We start from the raw sequence: 15,716 nt of genomic DNA, 5'->3' as shown, positions 1-15,716 counted from the left end.
CATACCTTCTCAAGTAAGGAGTAGTTGAGACTCTAGCTTACTGCAGTAAGAGCCACCTACAGTGGGGAAAGGTTAGTTTTAAATTAAAATATAAAAAGGATATTAAAAAGTGTATTTTGGGCCACTGTTGTGATTGCGTATCCCCATCCGTAAAGACCACTTGAACACAGCCTGCATGCAATCTATATGAATTACCTCAGGCCATTTTTACTACCATTAACGCTCCAGACAGTAGAGCGCAGTCGGATTAGTCCAAGTTCTGATCTACAGCATGTATTAGCACTTAACGCCCCTCAGTCACACGTACAGGGGGAATAGGTACTTGCAGTTTTATGGAAAGATAGATCATAGAGCATTACCTACTAGGTCCTCTCTCCCTTTACCTTTCTTTTCTAGGGGAAAAAAACCCTATGTGCCAGAAAGATCAGATGTCTAGGAAGACAAGAGCTCCTACTGTGCAGCTCAAGCAGCACAGTTTGAGATCTTGCCCTCTCACTGACCCGTGACGTGAAGGAACACTATCACCCTTACAGGAAGAAAAAGGATATCTTGCTGCATCACTGACAACCTGTGAAACACAGAGAGCAGGGAACTGACATTATTTGGAAGGATCACACACCTTGCCTTCCCCCACCCACAAAAAAACCCACAACTTTCAGGACACTGGTGAGTGATATGGGATATACTTTTTCTCAGACACTTTGAAGTCAGGAATTAAATAAGACCTGTTTCAAGAGCTGATGTGCAGTACCTCCAGTTTATTATTACAGGTGCTAACTGACAGTTGGATCTGCTACCATTGAAGCCTGTTTTGTGCCTGGCCTGCAGACAGTACAATACCAGTGTTTACACTATTGATAAGAATACTCCTTTGGAGGTGAAACACAGCCAGCTCATTCAGCACATCAGTCCCCATCTCATGTTCGCATGAGCTAACTCATAGACTCAGGCAACAACTGACTTGTCTGCTAACTGGCAAGCTGGTTCTGTTTCCAGCTGTGCTGCCTAACAAGGGAGCACTCAGAAAATGCTGTCAAAAACAAGCAAATCAATACCAATACTGAGGCTGTCAGGAACCAAACGAAGCACTGGCTGCAATGTCTTGTTCAGCCTTCTCCTATTTCCTGGGCAAACACAGACTGCTCTCACCACACTTGTAGCTCCAAAGTCTCACAGCCAACTCTGACCTAGTAGAGCCTATCATGACACACACACAGAATGGGTTAAGATATAGTACAAGAACCAATTTCAAAATTAGGCTAGAGGAAGAAATATGAAGCAACTCTTCAGCTGTCTTTCTACAGATGATGAGTGTAAGAAGTTCATCTGGCAAACACCAGGATAACTCCAGAGGACAAAAGGTGAATAGCAGCAGACTGAAAAAAGGGAACAAGTGTAACACCACACACTCGCATCCAGCACTCCTACAACAGAAAAAAGCATGGAGCTTGGGAAAAAAGTGCTGTCCACTAAATATTCAGATCTTGTTAGAGATTAAGCATACTCTGATGCTGTTAGGACTGTGACAGTTGGCCAGCAGCCCTGCAAGCAGCAACCTAAAGACAGATTTCAAGACAAAACAAAAAAAATCAAGTTCATAATGTAACTCAAAAATCTCTTTCAGCTGAGGACAGTCTCCATCTTAAGCTCTACTCTGTTTTGTTAAACAATGTTCTTTCATACCCTTCATTTCCTCACCCCCAGGTTTTTCAACCATTCAGTACAAGCCACTAAAAGCAGCATTTCATTCTGCGGGAACAGTTCTTGTGCCAGCAGCATTGCAAAACAATTACATGTATCTGTTAGCTTGTAACCACCCCACCTCTTTTCCAGCTCTCAATGTAACTTCTCTGTTTGAAAAGGACTCAGTTCTCCTACTTTAGAACATTAGTCTTATCAATTTGACTTTACCCCAAGCTCTCACCATTAGCAGCAGGAGTCTTTAGCATCTGTGGCTGCGGCTTTTTGACACCTTTTTCTATCCGTATAGTGGCCCACTGTTGAAGAGAAAAAAAAACATTAATTTCACAAATGTAGGATTCACTTAAGAAAAAAGTCACTGAAAAAACCAACAGTTAATCAAAGTAACTTTCAAAGAATATTGTCACCAGATAATCATCACTCATCTTCCTCAGATGTGTCCACAAACCCCCACACAGTTCCTCTAAAGAAACGCTGAGGTAATGTCCTAATAAAAAAACCCCACTCAGTGCTAGTTAGTACTTTCCAACTCTGCTTGCCAGTCTTTGGAGAGCTGACTCAGTGCTTCACAGTTGTTTCAGTTCCAGTTCAGGTACACAGCCACCAACACCATGACAGGCCTCAGTCAGCCTTACAGGAAGCTCCAGGAACTGAGCTAGAACAGCCCCTGAGCACACAGCATGTGTTCAGTACCAACAGACACATCGCAACTCACCTTGTCTACTTTCAGAGTAGTTTCACCATACTGAAGCAAAAAAAGCCCTAACTGGATTAAGTCAAACTGAGGCCTGCACACAGCTAACTCTGCTAAAAAACAAAAACAGTGTTTGTAGTCATGGGAAGTCTCATTTAAGTTCAGTCTCAGTCCAAAGAAGATTGCACCTAGGATTTTTCCAGGCTGAACAAAACTGAAATTTCCCTCCACTCTGCAGTTTCTCATTTCTTGGCATTTTAGAGGTCTGAGGAGCAGAGAAACAGGCCAAATCACCAGCTCTAGTGAACACCTGCAGAGCCCCTTCCCCTGCCGCTGGAAAGGGCTGCCAGCTCACTGGGGTTAACTGCTCTTTTCTAGTGGGTGGGCTGAAAGAATTCGACTGAAGTAGGAGATAAAGTAAGCTCTGCTCCCCAAGGCGTGTCAAAGCTTCCTAGCAGTTCAGCTCCCTCCAAACCCCAGCGGCAGAACCACAAAGGCATCAGGAGACTTCCTCTCATTTCCAGCCCTTATTGGACTGGAGCCAGTTTAACCTGTTCTCAGGCCAAAAGGTTTTCTTGACCTTCAGCTGACTCTGTTCCACACAGTGCTTTTAAATAGCCCTTCTACCTCCTACGTCAGGCTTCATTTTTACTGGGTTAACGATTACAACCCCTTTGCCACCCCAAAAGCCTGCCTGTGATGACAGAATAGCCCTTCTGGCCTGGATCCTTCCTTTCCCTACATGGCAGCTTTGCAAAGGGATGGAAAGCTCAGCCAGCGGGGACTGACTTTATGGCTCCCCATTACGCACATTAATTCCTCCCTCATGAGACTTAATCCTGTTTTAAGGAGTACTGTTATAACAGGCATTTCTAAGACAGACAGGTGACCTGGCAGAAATGAGCTCATATCAAAAGATCAGGATATTACCCTGATTATTATACAACTTACGCAGTATCAAAGGCATACTTTGTTTTAACAGCGTACAGATGGTCCACTGGTCTGCACAGAAAGGACCCAGACCAATGTTAAACCATGCAGCTTCCACCTTTCCCCTCCATCAGAGCTATAGGGCATTTGGTGATGCAGTTCCCTTTTGAAAAGTCACTATCCTGACTCACAGCATTATCTCTACCATGTAACTTCCGAGGAACAGCCAGGACTGCTTATTGTATCAGGTCTTGTTGAATCACAACCTAACCTGACAATATATTCACTTGTTTTCTCAGTTCTGCTGCTGCTAAGGCAACAGGTGTTCCAAGAACTAATTTCACCTGTAGGAGTAACCCAGTACTTTCTGGCTACATAACCTCAGCAGTGCTATGGCCATAAAAGTTGTGGGAAACACCAAAACAAAATATTGTTCAAGGAAGAACCTATACACAATACCTCCATTTCTACATTTCTTCTACTAAATGGATTTGGGGGTACACAAACCAGCAAATACATTGACAAAATCGTTCTCTGACCAGACCTGAACCACTGTATTCAAAAATTAATATCTCCACAAGCAGGTAAGTCACTTATTACATAGGAGGGTAAAAACAGACTTTGCTAATGGTCTCAACCATATACACTAGCTGAGAAAATAAGTTTTCATCTCCCAAATCCTCTCAAATGGGTTATCAAAACTTAGCACTGCCACCTTTTGCTATGCAAAATCCACAAGAACAGTTTCTGTTTGATGCTCTGAAAGAGCATGCAACAGTCCCTTCACAATACTCTTGCCACAGAGATCATGCTAGACAGTGCCAAGAAGTTTGAGCCTCAGCATAAGCCATGAGGACACAGGCTATTGAGACATGCTTTTGTAATGTTCGACAGCTTGCAACATCCTACTGCATTGCAGTATCTTTTGATACTTTGCTATGCAAAGGAGGCAGCGGACTTTTCCCAAAGTAGACAGAAATTGTAGAGTCATGCTACCCAAGTAAGCTTCTACTGCTTAGAAGCATTTATCTACTCTATTCATAGAAGTACATTCCTGCTTCCAAAGTAGTCTGACCTTTGGTCCACCGGTTCATCTAACTCCAGAAAGCTGCAGTACCCTACCTGGGGGATAGGGATGGGGACACAGACAAAAAGAAAGACAGGAGAGGATAGTTAGCTCCTTTTACTTGTGGATAACTGGCTAGCTGAAAAGGGTCACATAGACATAGTCCAGCTGGCTGGACAAAAATGCACATCGCTCTCAGCTTATCTGAAGTAAAGCAAAATACACTGTCTTTGGCTGTCCTTGTTACACAGTAACAGGAAGATTTTGGTGGGAAAAGAATGTTGCAGGTGGGAACAGAAAACTACAGAAGAGAAACTAGGGGCGGGCTTGGTATTTAGGCAACTAACCAATAATGAGCTTAACTTTTGTAATATGTATGAGCTAATTATAAGAAGGCATAAAAGGTGACTGTAAGAGACAATAAACGAAGTCTGCTGATCACTCATATTGAGTGACTGTGTCTTCCCTCCGTCGCGACATTTACTCTCTACCCATGCCTTCCCAGGAGATGGAAACACTGCCATAAGCTTGACAGCTGTGTGGCATCTTGTACAAAGCGTTCCAGGGGACAGCTGACTTGTGCTCCACATGTCAATAGCTGAGGCAGTTTTACTTTTGGTGCCAGATCTCCCAGTGGATTTAAGCATGTTTCATAAAACCAGCAAGGACGACACCAGTTGACCCTCTTGCTGCCCTCTTGGCCAGAAGCCTTTGGGCATTCCTAAGGGCCCACATCTAACACATGCTACAGCAAACCAGTTTTAAGTCCTCTGTGTCAGCTTTCTTCCCTCAGTCCATTACATTTCCAAAAATTATGCATGTTCCAGCAACCAAGCAGCAAGATATTTTTACTTATTTACTTAATCTAATCCTTCCACTTATTCTCAGGCACCTGAAATAAAGGCACTATCATCAATGCCGAAATTTGAACTCTGATCAAGTAAAAAGCTTGTTTATATCCAGTCTGGAAAACAAAAGAGAGACCACATGCAGCAATGAGTAATCTCCCTTCCTTCCTTCTAGCTAGGGATTTGCGCCATCCATTGCCATTTCAGCTGGTTCCTATACTAAAGAACAGCTTTATGCTACAAAGAGCTATCACAATGTAAGCTGATTCATCCCACAGGTAAAAATAATGTATTTGTGTATCAGAGATCAAAAAACCATGAAATAAAATTTTAAGCCATAGCCTCTGTTCTACTCAGGAGATGAGCAAAAAGGAGGATGGCACATATTTAGGGTTTATCACTTACCAGTTACATTGACACAAACCTAACCAGCTTCTCCCAGTTTGCAAACTGGTGCTGAGCAGGCAGGCTCAAGTACCTTGTTGCAGACCTAAGCCTTCAGCAGGAATCCTGAACCACTTTTGGGGAATGACTATAACACACCAGGCTCACAAAGAAATTAAAAATAGTTCTGCAGCTGGGGCTACCCACTGAACTAACACATAAAGTTAGAAAGCAGCATGGTCACAGAATCTACACAAATACTACCGCAGGTCTGATTTTGAAATTTTGGTATTCCAGCTGCTCAAGGCAAAGTAGCTTGGATACTTTGATCATACAAGGCATAGCCTCAAAAAACCCTACACTTTACTAGGCAAGGAAAACATACCAACCTTCCTCACAAGAAAGGCTTCTAATTTATCAACACCTTAAAAAAATCCAAACCACCACACAGCAAGTCAACAGCCTACACAAAATAGCTAAAAGATCAACTTCAGTTATGCATCACTATGCAATTCCCATATACATAGGGCCTAGGCAGTAATTGTGAAAGATCCAGTAGACCTCAGAAGCAAAAAATGTATGTCATTTACAACAGATGACAAAAAAAACTTCTTATCTCCAGAAAAGCTGCCTATCTGGCAACTATCTCCAAAGCCAAGCTTGACATGTTGTTTCATGAAAGCGTATCTAGAGATGCTGTGTTAGAATCAGTCACAAGTTTTTAGGATTACTTCAGGGACTTCCCCCTTTTCCTTAAAGGATGGAGCTTGGCCTTTCACCCCATTTATCACCTTTACATCACCTCTGGCTTAATAGCAATGCTTGACAATTATTCAGAAGAGAAGAGAATTACTGATGATGACTGAAATCTGCAGTCATATGGAGTTAGATCACTGTGTTCCCCTATTTAAAGGCATTGTCAGGTCATGTTCAGAGCAAGAGTTCATACGCTAGTTTAGCTAAGCATTCCTCCTTGGAGACTTTCCAAACCTCAGTAACAACAGAAAGACTTCGTAGCACCTCCCATGCAATGCTACATTGTTTAATGCAACAGCATGCCAATTATTGACTTATTTTGTGTGAGGAGGAGAGGAAAACACCACCACCAAGAGAAGCAATTATTCCCGAGTGAGGGCAAAAGGTCCTCTGTGGTCACCTATTCTGATGGAACATCCTTGTCACTGCCTCCAAGCATCTTTCCAAATCCTTCTGCACACCTGGGCTGTGTAGCAAGTCCTTCCTGGTGGACAGGTATCCAAAGAACAACCCAGCTTTACAGAAAAACACCACAGGCATCAGCAACAGAAATGCCAGACAGCCTCTTTCACATCACCTTCACAAAATGTTACTTTAAGGCAAGCTCTGAATAGAGCTGCTGTTATTTTTTCAAGCAGCATTTGCTTATCAACAGTACCAGAAATCCCAGCATTCACATGCTATGAAATTGAGAGCAGTTTCAGATCAGAGTTGTTGACCAGAAAGATGCTGCATTAACTAGTGATGCAAATCCAGCAGAGGGTAACCCCCAACTCTGCCAGCCTTACTTAATGTACAAGAAGCCTTGATTATTAAGTCTGTGGAAATGATACGCAACAGCCTTCGTAGGACTGGGGTCTAGGTTAATACAGCCCAGGGATATACTTCAAGATTATGCAGCAGATTTGCTAAAATACTACTCTGAAAGTCAGTCAAAGCCCTTAAACAAGGGCACATCATTCACATCAGGCACATCTCCAAGACATGCTTCTTGTTAGCATCTGAGCTGAGCTGGCAGCCCTCAGAGCTGCTCTCTCACTTCAGAGCTCTGTTTCTCATCTGCCCAGCAGCCCTTGAAGGATACCAATTACACAACAGAGGCCTTCATTGACACTGCGCAACAACATTAGTCAGCAAAGCTTGCTTCAGAGGCCAGTGAGTTAGAGGAAACCATCAAAACCCCACAGTGATTCACCAGTTACTAGCTTACACATTCTCCTTTTCTGTTCCCCGCTCTTATGCCCAGCACCACATGCAACCCTGACAGTGGTTCATGAGAAGAAGCTACAGCGTGGCGTACTTGGGACAGGATGTAACAGCCCATCCCACTCACACTGCACAGCCACAGGCACCAAAGGGTCCTGCCCCACTCCCCACCCCCCATATATTATTCTCAGTTTTAGGTCCATTCACATTGCCAGGGTTATCTGCAACGCAAGGAACTTTGGCTTGACCTCCTAGCTGCTAAATATGTTACACCCTTGCCTAGCAAAAGCACATTCCCTGCAGGGCAGCATAATAAGCTATTCGAAATTGCTTCTGTTACAAGGGGCCACTATTAAACCCAGATGGATCAGTTACAGGACATGAAAAACACCTATGACTTCAAGCATCTGCTGTGCATTACAGCACAACCAGCAAAACCAAACACTCAATAAATGCTTTTTCTGCAAGCCCCACAATCTGAGAGCCTAGGGAGACCGGGGTAGGTGGGTGGGTGCATGCCCATTCAAGGTGCTTTGCAGCCATCAACAAAACATTAGCCCAAAAATACACAATAATATGGTGTTATTTTATAGCCAGATTGTTTCTTAACACAAGTGTGACCTAATCACTTCCCTCAGGCGATCACATTTCTCAGTATTTCCTAAGTACCAGTTTAAAAATACAAGAAATGTTTTCGCATTAGAAAGAACAAGCAGGGCAGTCTGTACAAGTGTTGCTGACAAGTCAACTCTACTGCCTCAAGGAGCTAGGCACATAGGCACACCCCAAAAAACCCCACCAGCAGACGGGGGGGGGGGGGGGGGGGGGGGGGGGGCACAGAGAAAATAAAAAAAAAAAACAACCCACAAAAAACCCCACAGAGTGTTGGAATTGGTTCTTAACAAGGTGAGCTGCAATCTGTCAAGCAAAGATCATCACTCAGGGGTGCTCATTGCTACTGCCAAATATATAGGCACACAGTCAAAAGTAGTCCTCCAGATTTTCTGCAAACTGATGGAAACAGAGAAATAGATTATTACTCTGTGGTAGTGGCTACTCTATGGGCCTTAATGAAAGACAAATCATTTTCTGAAAGGCTGGATTTCCCCACTGCTTGGCAAGAGTGCTCAAATGGCATGCTTTCAGGGGACTTACCAGCCCCAGCTCATAGTAGAGCTTATAAAAAAGGCAATGGACTACAACAGAGGAAAAATGAGACCAAGAGGTAAAGATGCACTAAATTCAAAATTGGAAGCTATCCGATGATACTTAAAAACAAACAGGGAGAAATGCAGCATGTTGTGGTGATTGCCATATGCAGTCCCCAGCACTTCAGCAACAGGAAAGATTTCTGAGATTTCTGTGGCAAGTGATTTCACAAGCAACAGCATGGCAGGTGACTAGCTCAGACTAGCTTCTTGTAGGAGCAAGCAGCTGCTGGAGACGCTGTTGTAGCAGTAATCCAACATTTAAGAAAAAGTACGCTAACATTGTACCAGAGATCCTTCTATTAACACTGAAAGGCAAACCGTGGGCAGAAGCCAGCAGTTTCCTAAAAATTTGCTTAGTTTGGTAAGGCAATTCAGAATCAAGTTAAGGTACTTTAAGGAATAACTACGTGATGGGGGAAGTAGGTTTTCTAATAGCAAGTAGCCTGCCTGCATTCCTCAAGTATTAGCACAGCTGGTTATGCTTTTCTGCTCTTTTTTCCCTATTGCTTTGGAAAAAATGTAATCATATAGGAAAAAATATATACTACATATAAAGCTGGTGCAAGTACTTAAGGGTCAAATGCAACCCAGCAGAAGCACATCCTCAACACTGCTGTCCGTACATGCTGCATCTTGCTTAGAAGCATGTGCCTTGCTGAGGCAGCCCAGTGCAGAGAAAAAGCTATTGTACACCAACCGATCTCCCTTGTCAGTAGTGTCAGAGAGTCAAAGAACACTTTGTTCCTAAAAGTTTTCCTCCCTCTTTTCTTGGGTCATGCTTGCAGCACTAAGAACAAGCTTCTGCTCTCCTGAAACCAGTGGGAACAGATATTTTTTTTGACAGAAAAAAAATTCCAGCACAAGTCAAGTAACATCCTCAGTTTGCTCCACACTACAGCCTAGACAACAATTGAACACCAGACTCATTTCTATATGCCTTCTGTCATCTGGCATAACAGTGGACCAGCAGACATACCACAGCAAACTACAGACTCTCCATCTACTTAGTCACTAAACTATGGTGCCAAAGTAGACAGACCTGGACCCTCACAACAGATTAGCTTTAATAAGCACATGTTATTACCTGACAACATATGCTGTGTGGGTAACAAACCACATAGTCACTCCCACCGGTTGTGTCCTCCCACTATGCCAACACATGGGATACAAACAGACAAAGCCAGAGAACAACCTGGTATTCAGCTGGGGGTATACAAACAGCCACCGCTTCACAGTTCCTACAATCTAACCCATCAAAGAGGCAACGAAGGCAGCAGGAGCACCACCATCCTGACCGAGCACTCCGCAGGTAACCATGGGCAAAAGTAAGCTGTTCCCTAAAAATTTTTCCACCATCCTGCAAAGAGAAAAGGAAGACCACCTGGGTGATCCAGGGCTGGAAGCCAAAGGGGAACCTTAAGGAAGCTATTAATTTAACCACTGCGCTGAAAATGCCTCAGCCATCAGAGACTGCAGCATCCTGTGACTCAACATAGCCACAAAACAAAGACTACTGCTTCTCAGGAGAAAGACTGCATACTCGATTCAACAGCCCAGGAAGTTTCAGACACCTAGGAAGCTGTACAAGGCTAGCAACTATGTATTTAACACTTTCCATTGTTAACATGATTTTTGGCAGGGAAAAGTCAGGTGCAACCACACATATCTTCATGCACTCTTCAGGTGCTGCTTCAGCTGGCTGGCAGACTATCACTCTGTCTCTGCCAGGCTGCTAACCAAGGCAAGTATGTGAGCCAAGGAACAGGAGACATTTTACAGCAAAACACTTTCTTTCAAGGACTCTCCTCATGCAGGTATTCTGAGGGCATAAAGAATTCACAGGCAAAACAAGGCCAAGCTGAGATTAATTAAAATTAAGTAAAATAACTTACTTAAATTAAAAAATTAAACTTTTCACTCTCCTGCAGCAAGTCCAACTTACCACTCTTCTCCTCAGAAGACGTCCCAATTTGTCATTGGCTTTTCTTTTATATAGATATAATATTTTATAGAGATAATGTTTATGTACAATATAATCATGTATTAATATAATATAGTTTACTATAATCAATGGCACGTAATTCCAGAAAGTATTTAATGCAAAAGTAATGACAACTCTCACGATAAGTCATTGTTTCCTCCCTTAGGCATCAGAAGTACGCTTACAAGTCACCATCACTGATATGCTGTCAGCTGCTTCTCCATGCTTCTACCCAAGACATTGTGAACCACCTCTTGTCACAACATTTGATGACACTAAAAAATAATGATTAATGAACTAAGAATAAAGAATGTAAATTGTGGTTAATCGCAGGTGAAGGCAAATCATCCAAACAAAACTATCTTACTAGGCCATCTGGATTGCTTCCTCAGGCCAGTGTGACCTTCACCTCCTCAGCTTCTGCTGTCTTTTTTTTGTTTTCCAGTAACAACTGCATCTTCTATCCTTAACAGTTATCCTCATGGCATGCAGGGCCTCAGAACACACTTCAGCAGGTTCCTTTTCACCTAAAGCCGTAAAACATTTTAACTTAAGATGTATTTAACAGATGCCATTCTTATTAGGTGGCTCACTGTTTTTTTTTAGCCAAACACCAGGGATCTTGAAGGCACTGAAGTACACCAGCCAGATTTGACTGAAAAACCTCACAGAACAAGATGAAATCAGACAAAACCTACTTTCCATAGCCACATACTGACATATATTGAATTGCCACAGACTGTGCCTTCCATCATTTTACTTTCCCTCCTTGCAACTGTTCGGTTGGTTTGGGTTCCCCTCCTCCTTGGGCAAAAAGTGTAATAAAGATTTAACCAGATCACTTCCACCAGCCACTTTAACACACTCTTCCTCACCACCACCACGACCTTCAGACAAAGCATTTTCACACACTTATGAACTATGCCACATCCAGAAAGCAGTTGTTTTGCAAGAAACTTGCTTTCCCAGAGAATCTGGAGGAAGATGGCAACCAGGGTGCTGGACATGCTCGACTCGACTCGGACGGGAGCCCATTATCTCTGAGCATCAGCACTGCTGGCACTTGTCATGGCAAGCACTGGGCATGCTGCCAGGCACTTATACCCTCCAAGGGCATGACCTGGCAGGGTTTCTCTCAGGTGGGGAACAGCTGACACCCAGCAGAGACAACCACACCCAGGGCATAGTACAGCCTGAGGGAACAAGGTTTGTTTTGCACTCCTCCAGGTTCAAAGAGCGCATGCCAAAGTCTGCACAACCACTGAATTCACAGGTTTAGGTTCCCGCCCCAAGGGCTTGAACTCTAAAACTACAGCTGGCCACCCGATAACGCCAGACAGGATGTAACCCACCACCTCTCCTCCACAGCCCTCACCCCCCGAGGCAAGCCCAGGGCACAGGGGTCCCCGGGCTCCCCAGCGCCGGGCAGGGCCCCAGAGGCGGGAAAGGCCGTCCCCGTCCCCTCACGCCTGCCCGCGGGGCCCCAGGCGGGCTGCCGGCGGCCGCCGGGCAGCTCGGCTTCCTCCAGCCCGAGGGACCGTGCCCGGCTGGCGGAGCCCGGCACCCTCTCCTCAGGGCAAGCACAACTGCGCCGGCGCGGCCGGGCGGAGGGGCGCCGGGGAACTGTGAGACGGAGCCAGCGCGCCCCCCGCCTCACGCCGGCCCCACGTAACACCTCAGCGGGGCGCCATTTTGAAGCCCCCCGGGGCTGCAGGCCAGGCCCCGCTCCCCGCGGCGTGAGGAAGCGCGCCGGGCTGAGGGGACGGCGGCCCCCGCCTACCTCCAGCGTCTTCACCAGGACCCACATGTAGGCCTCGGAGATGCCCAGCGAGACGCCCAGCGCCGAGGGCAGCACGATGAGGCCAAGCACCAGCGCCAGCCACACCGCGCCCACCCGCCCCGCCACCGACCAAACGTCCTCCATCGCGAATCAGCGCCCGAGGACGCCGCCGCCACCGCCGCCGCCACTGAGCGGGCGGGCGCCGCCACCCGCCGCCCCACACCCCGCGCCCGCCCCCGGCCCGCCCCGGGGCTGGGCCAGGGCGGCGGCACAGCCCCGCCGCCCCGCGGAGGGGGCTGCAGGCCTCCGGTTTAATTGAATTTATTACATTTACCGTTGTTTAGTTCATTTAAGCACATGTTTCTCCAGCGAGCGTCTTCCCGTTAGGGGGAACAGAGGGTGCTCCTTACCGAAGACCCCCTTGGGGGAGCACAGGGCTGGGGAGATGGGGCTTTGCCTCAGGAGGTGACGCTGCGGGGGGCAGAAAGTGGCTGAAAACAGGCCACGTCCACGTTAAAAACTACTCCTGCAGGAAAAACATCTCCAGCGGAGCTGGTGCCACAGCGCAGCGCTGCGCGTGAGGCAGGTGTGTAGGTAGAGGCCACAGGGAGCCCGAAAACAGCAGCTCAGGAAGTAAAAGAGAGAAGGAAAATTGGGTAACGCTCCTGGATCCATGAATTGATAAGGAGGACAGATGAAGAAACAAGGCCTGCGCTTTGGCCAGCAGTGTCTGTCCACACTGTGTCCCATGCATTGTGCTGGGAAGAGGGATTCGCTGAGGGACCAGCCCGAGGGTACCTGACCAGGCAAGAGAAAGGAAACTGTGGAAAATGGCTAGAGGACGGTTTATCTGCCAGGGCCTGTGCATGGCAGTCAGAGCATGGCCTGACACAATCTCTACCAAGAAAGCAGTGTTTAGCAGGAGGAGGCTGAAGTAGAAGAGGGATGGCAGCCTTGCTGAAGCATCCTAGGGGAAGAGAAGAACAGTTTCCTGTAGGAAAAAGGCCTTCAACCTCATGTCTGCGCACATCTTTCTTAGGCATTTTTAAGAAAAGGGATTTTGATTTCCCTTTCCATATTTGAGAGGTCAGAAATGTATCTAAGAGCCAATTTCTTAGGGTCCATGGAAAAACCTGAATCAGACCCCAAGCCCTTGAGAACTATTTGCAGGAGAGTCATGGGAACAAGGGTGTTGCATTCTGCCTGCTATTTTTGGCTCTGGCACTGCATCATTTGGACGAGTCTTCTCTGGTCTCAGCGTCTCACCTCTCCTCCCACAGTTTGCTGCACATAATTTCTCTCAGGCAAAGACAGGATGATCCCTGATGAAGCCTCTGGGCACAACCACCACAGAAACAATCATCCAGCTAGATCTGAGATTGCCAGCCAGAACTTCAGTATTTTCATCCCTCTAAGTGTTTAGTTGCAGTCATGCCTGAAAGGCTCACTTAGAACTGAAGGCAGTAGGCTGCCAGTGCCATACACACATTAATGCAAGACTCCCTACTCTAACGAACTGTACTACAAGTGGTGTTCGTACGTTACAGGGGTGTGTGGATCCAAGCCAATTAAGAGTGCCCAAAGTCTGGAACAGAAACAAATCAAAAGAACATTACTTTCCAAACTGGATGATATTCACCACACATACACCTGTGGGCAGCTTACTTTAAATTTGTATTTTGCCTGTTGCTTCACAAGCAGAAGATGATACAGGGCATTTAATACTTGCTCATGAATTTTCATCTGGGGTGCAAATGGCAAAGGCCAAAGGCTTGGTTGATCGGTTTGGTTTTACCTGGCATTAAGGAGCAGAAGTCTCCATCCAAAGGACAGATGTAGCCCAGGTAGCAACAGTGGACGCTGCCTAGATCCTGAGGAAAGCAATAAGGTGTTCACAGTAACATGCCATACAGTTTTAATCTCCATTACATTTCAATATCTTAATTTAGATAGTAAGATATAAAATTGCCATCTGAAGCAAGAACTGCAATACAGATAATCCTGTGTGCAAGGCAGTTTTTTGCGTTTGTTGACAAAACCTTGAAAACTGAAAATAAAGAACTTGTTTGACTTAGTCCACATGTTTGTTAACCTCTGCTTTAGTAAAATGCAAAAAAGTCTTGACTCAGCACAGTGTATGTCAGATTTGGTGGCATATGGCAAATTCCTGAGTCTCAGAGGGCTGAAATCCATCAGTGTCCATGAAGTATCAAAAGAAAATTCTGGAGACTCCTATCATAACATTCATCACGCGGAATTAAGGCATTGCTTTTTTGCTGCAATAGCCTCACTCTTGAACCTACTGCTGCTGTCCACAGGCTCCGTAAACAAATAGTAGGAAATGAGTAGTCTCTACCAACGTTTGTGTTTTAGAGCAGGGGAAGTTGACTGGTTTGATCCCTGCTGTCACGATACACCAGTGGGGAAAAAAACGCTGGCAAAAAGGTATTTTGGCAGGCAGCAGTTCTAGGCACAGCCAGCCATTCTGCATACACTGAACAGAAGCAGGACAGAGGCAAGACTCACGTAAACAGAAACTGTTGTTTTATCACATCCAGGTTTCCCCTCCACACTCGCATGAATAATTCACAAAGCCATTAAAGCTAAATTGGAAAAAAAATCAATTCCATTCTTGAGCTGCTTGAAGAACCACCCTCGCTCTCTGGGACAGCAGAGAGGAAACATGCCTGCTAACCTGACAGCCTCCCTCTAGTGACAGAGCTGCTGGCAAAGTCTTATCATGAACGGTCTGAAGTTCATCCTTTGCGCGTATCTCGCATTCCCGTCAAAGCTGGCTGTTATTGCAGAAACTGTTGACGTATTAAAAAAAAAAGAAAAACAAACCCAAAAAAAACAACAACCACCAAACCAAAAAAAAACAACACAAAAGCTTGCTGTCTTTGCCAGGTGGCCTTGTCTTTTAAAATACAGCTATTATAAGCCACTGATCACCTATCTACTGATAAATCAGTTTCAGATGAATTCCATCATTACATTTTATTTGTTTCCTTTGTAGCCTGCGAGAACATACAATTTCTCTGCTTTGCTTTTACCAGTAAGCCTGTTTTCCTAAGAAAGGAGGATTTGCTTCATTCAGGCACTAGGACCATACTTTCAGCATGGGTAAGACGGCATGATTCCACTCAAGACACTGAAAGA

At 45.3% G+C, this 15,716-nt stretch overlaps 1 protein-coding gene across 2 annotated transcripts in view; it reads right to left on the bottom strand.

Moving 5' to 3' along the window:
• LOC119151810 (glycerol-3-phosphate acyltransferase 3) overlaps positions 1–15,716 on the bottom strand; it is a 31,053-nt gene that overhangs the window by 11,057 nt on the left and 4,280 nt on the right. The window contains exons 1-2 of one of the 2 annotated variants that reach the window (XM_037396141.1): positions 12,558–12,792; positions 1,925–1,997 (exon numbers count right to left, since the gene is read on the bottom strand). In XM_037396141.1, coding sequence (XP_037252038.1) covers positions 1,925–1,997; positions 12,558–12,701 — 217 coding nt within the window. In that variant the 5' untranslated portion in view covers positions 12,702–12,792. Of the gene's footprint in view, positions 1–1,924; positions 1,998–12,557; positions 12,793–15,716 lie in introns of those variants that run through there. The other variant, XM_037396146.1, reaches the window with a different exon arrangement.

Source organism: Falco rusticolus, chromosome 1 (genome assembly GCF_015220075.1).
Source record: "Falco rusticolus isolate bFalRus1 chromosome 1, bFalRus1.pri, whole genome shotgun sequence".
Classification (NCBI taxonomy): domain Eukaryota; kingdom Metazoa; phylum Chordata; class Aves; order Falconiformes; family Falconidae; genus Falco; species Falco rusticolus.
Note: the sequence above shows the minus strand (reverse complement) of the source record. Positions and strands in the feature narration are given on the sequence as shown.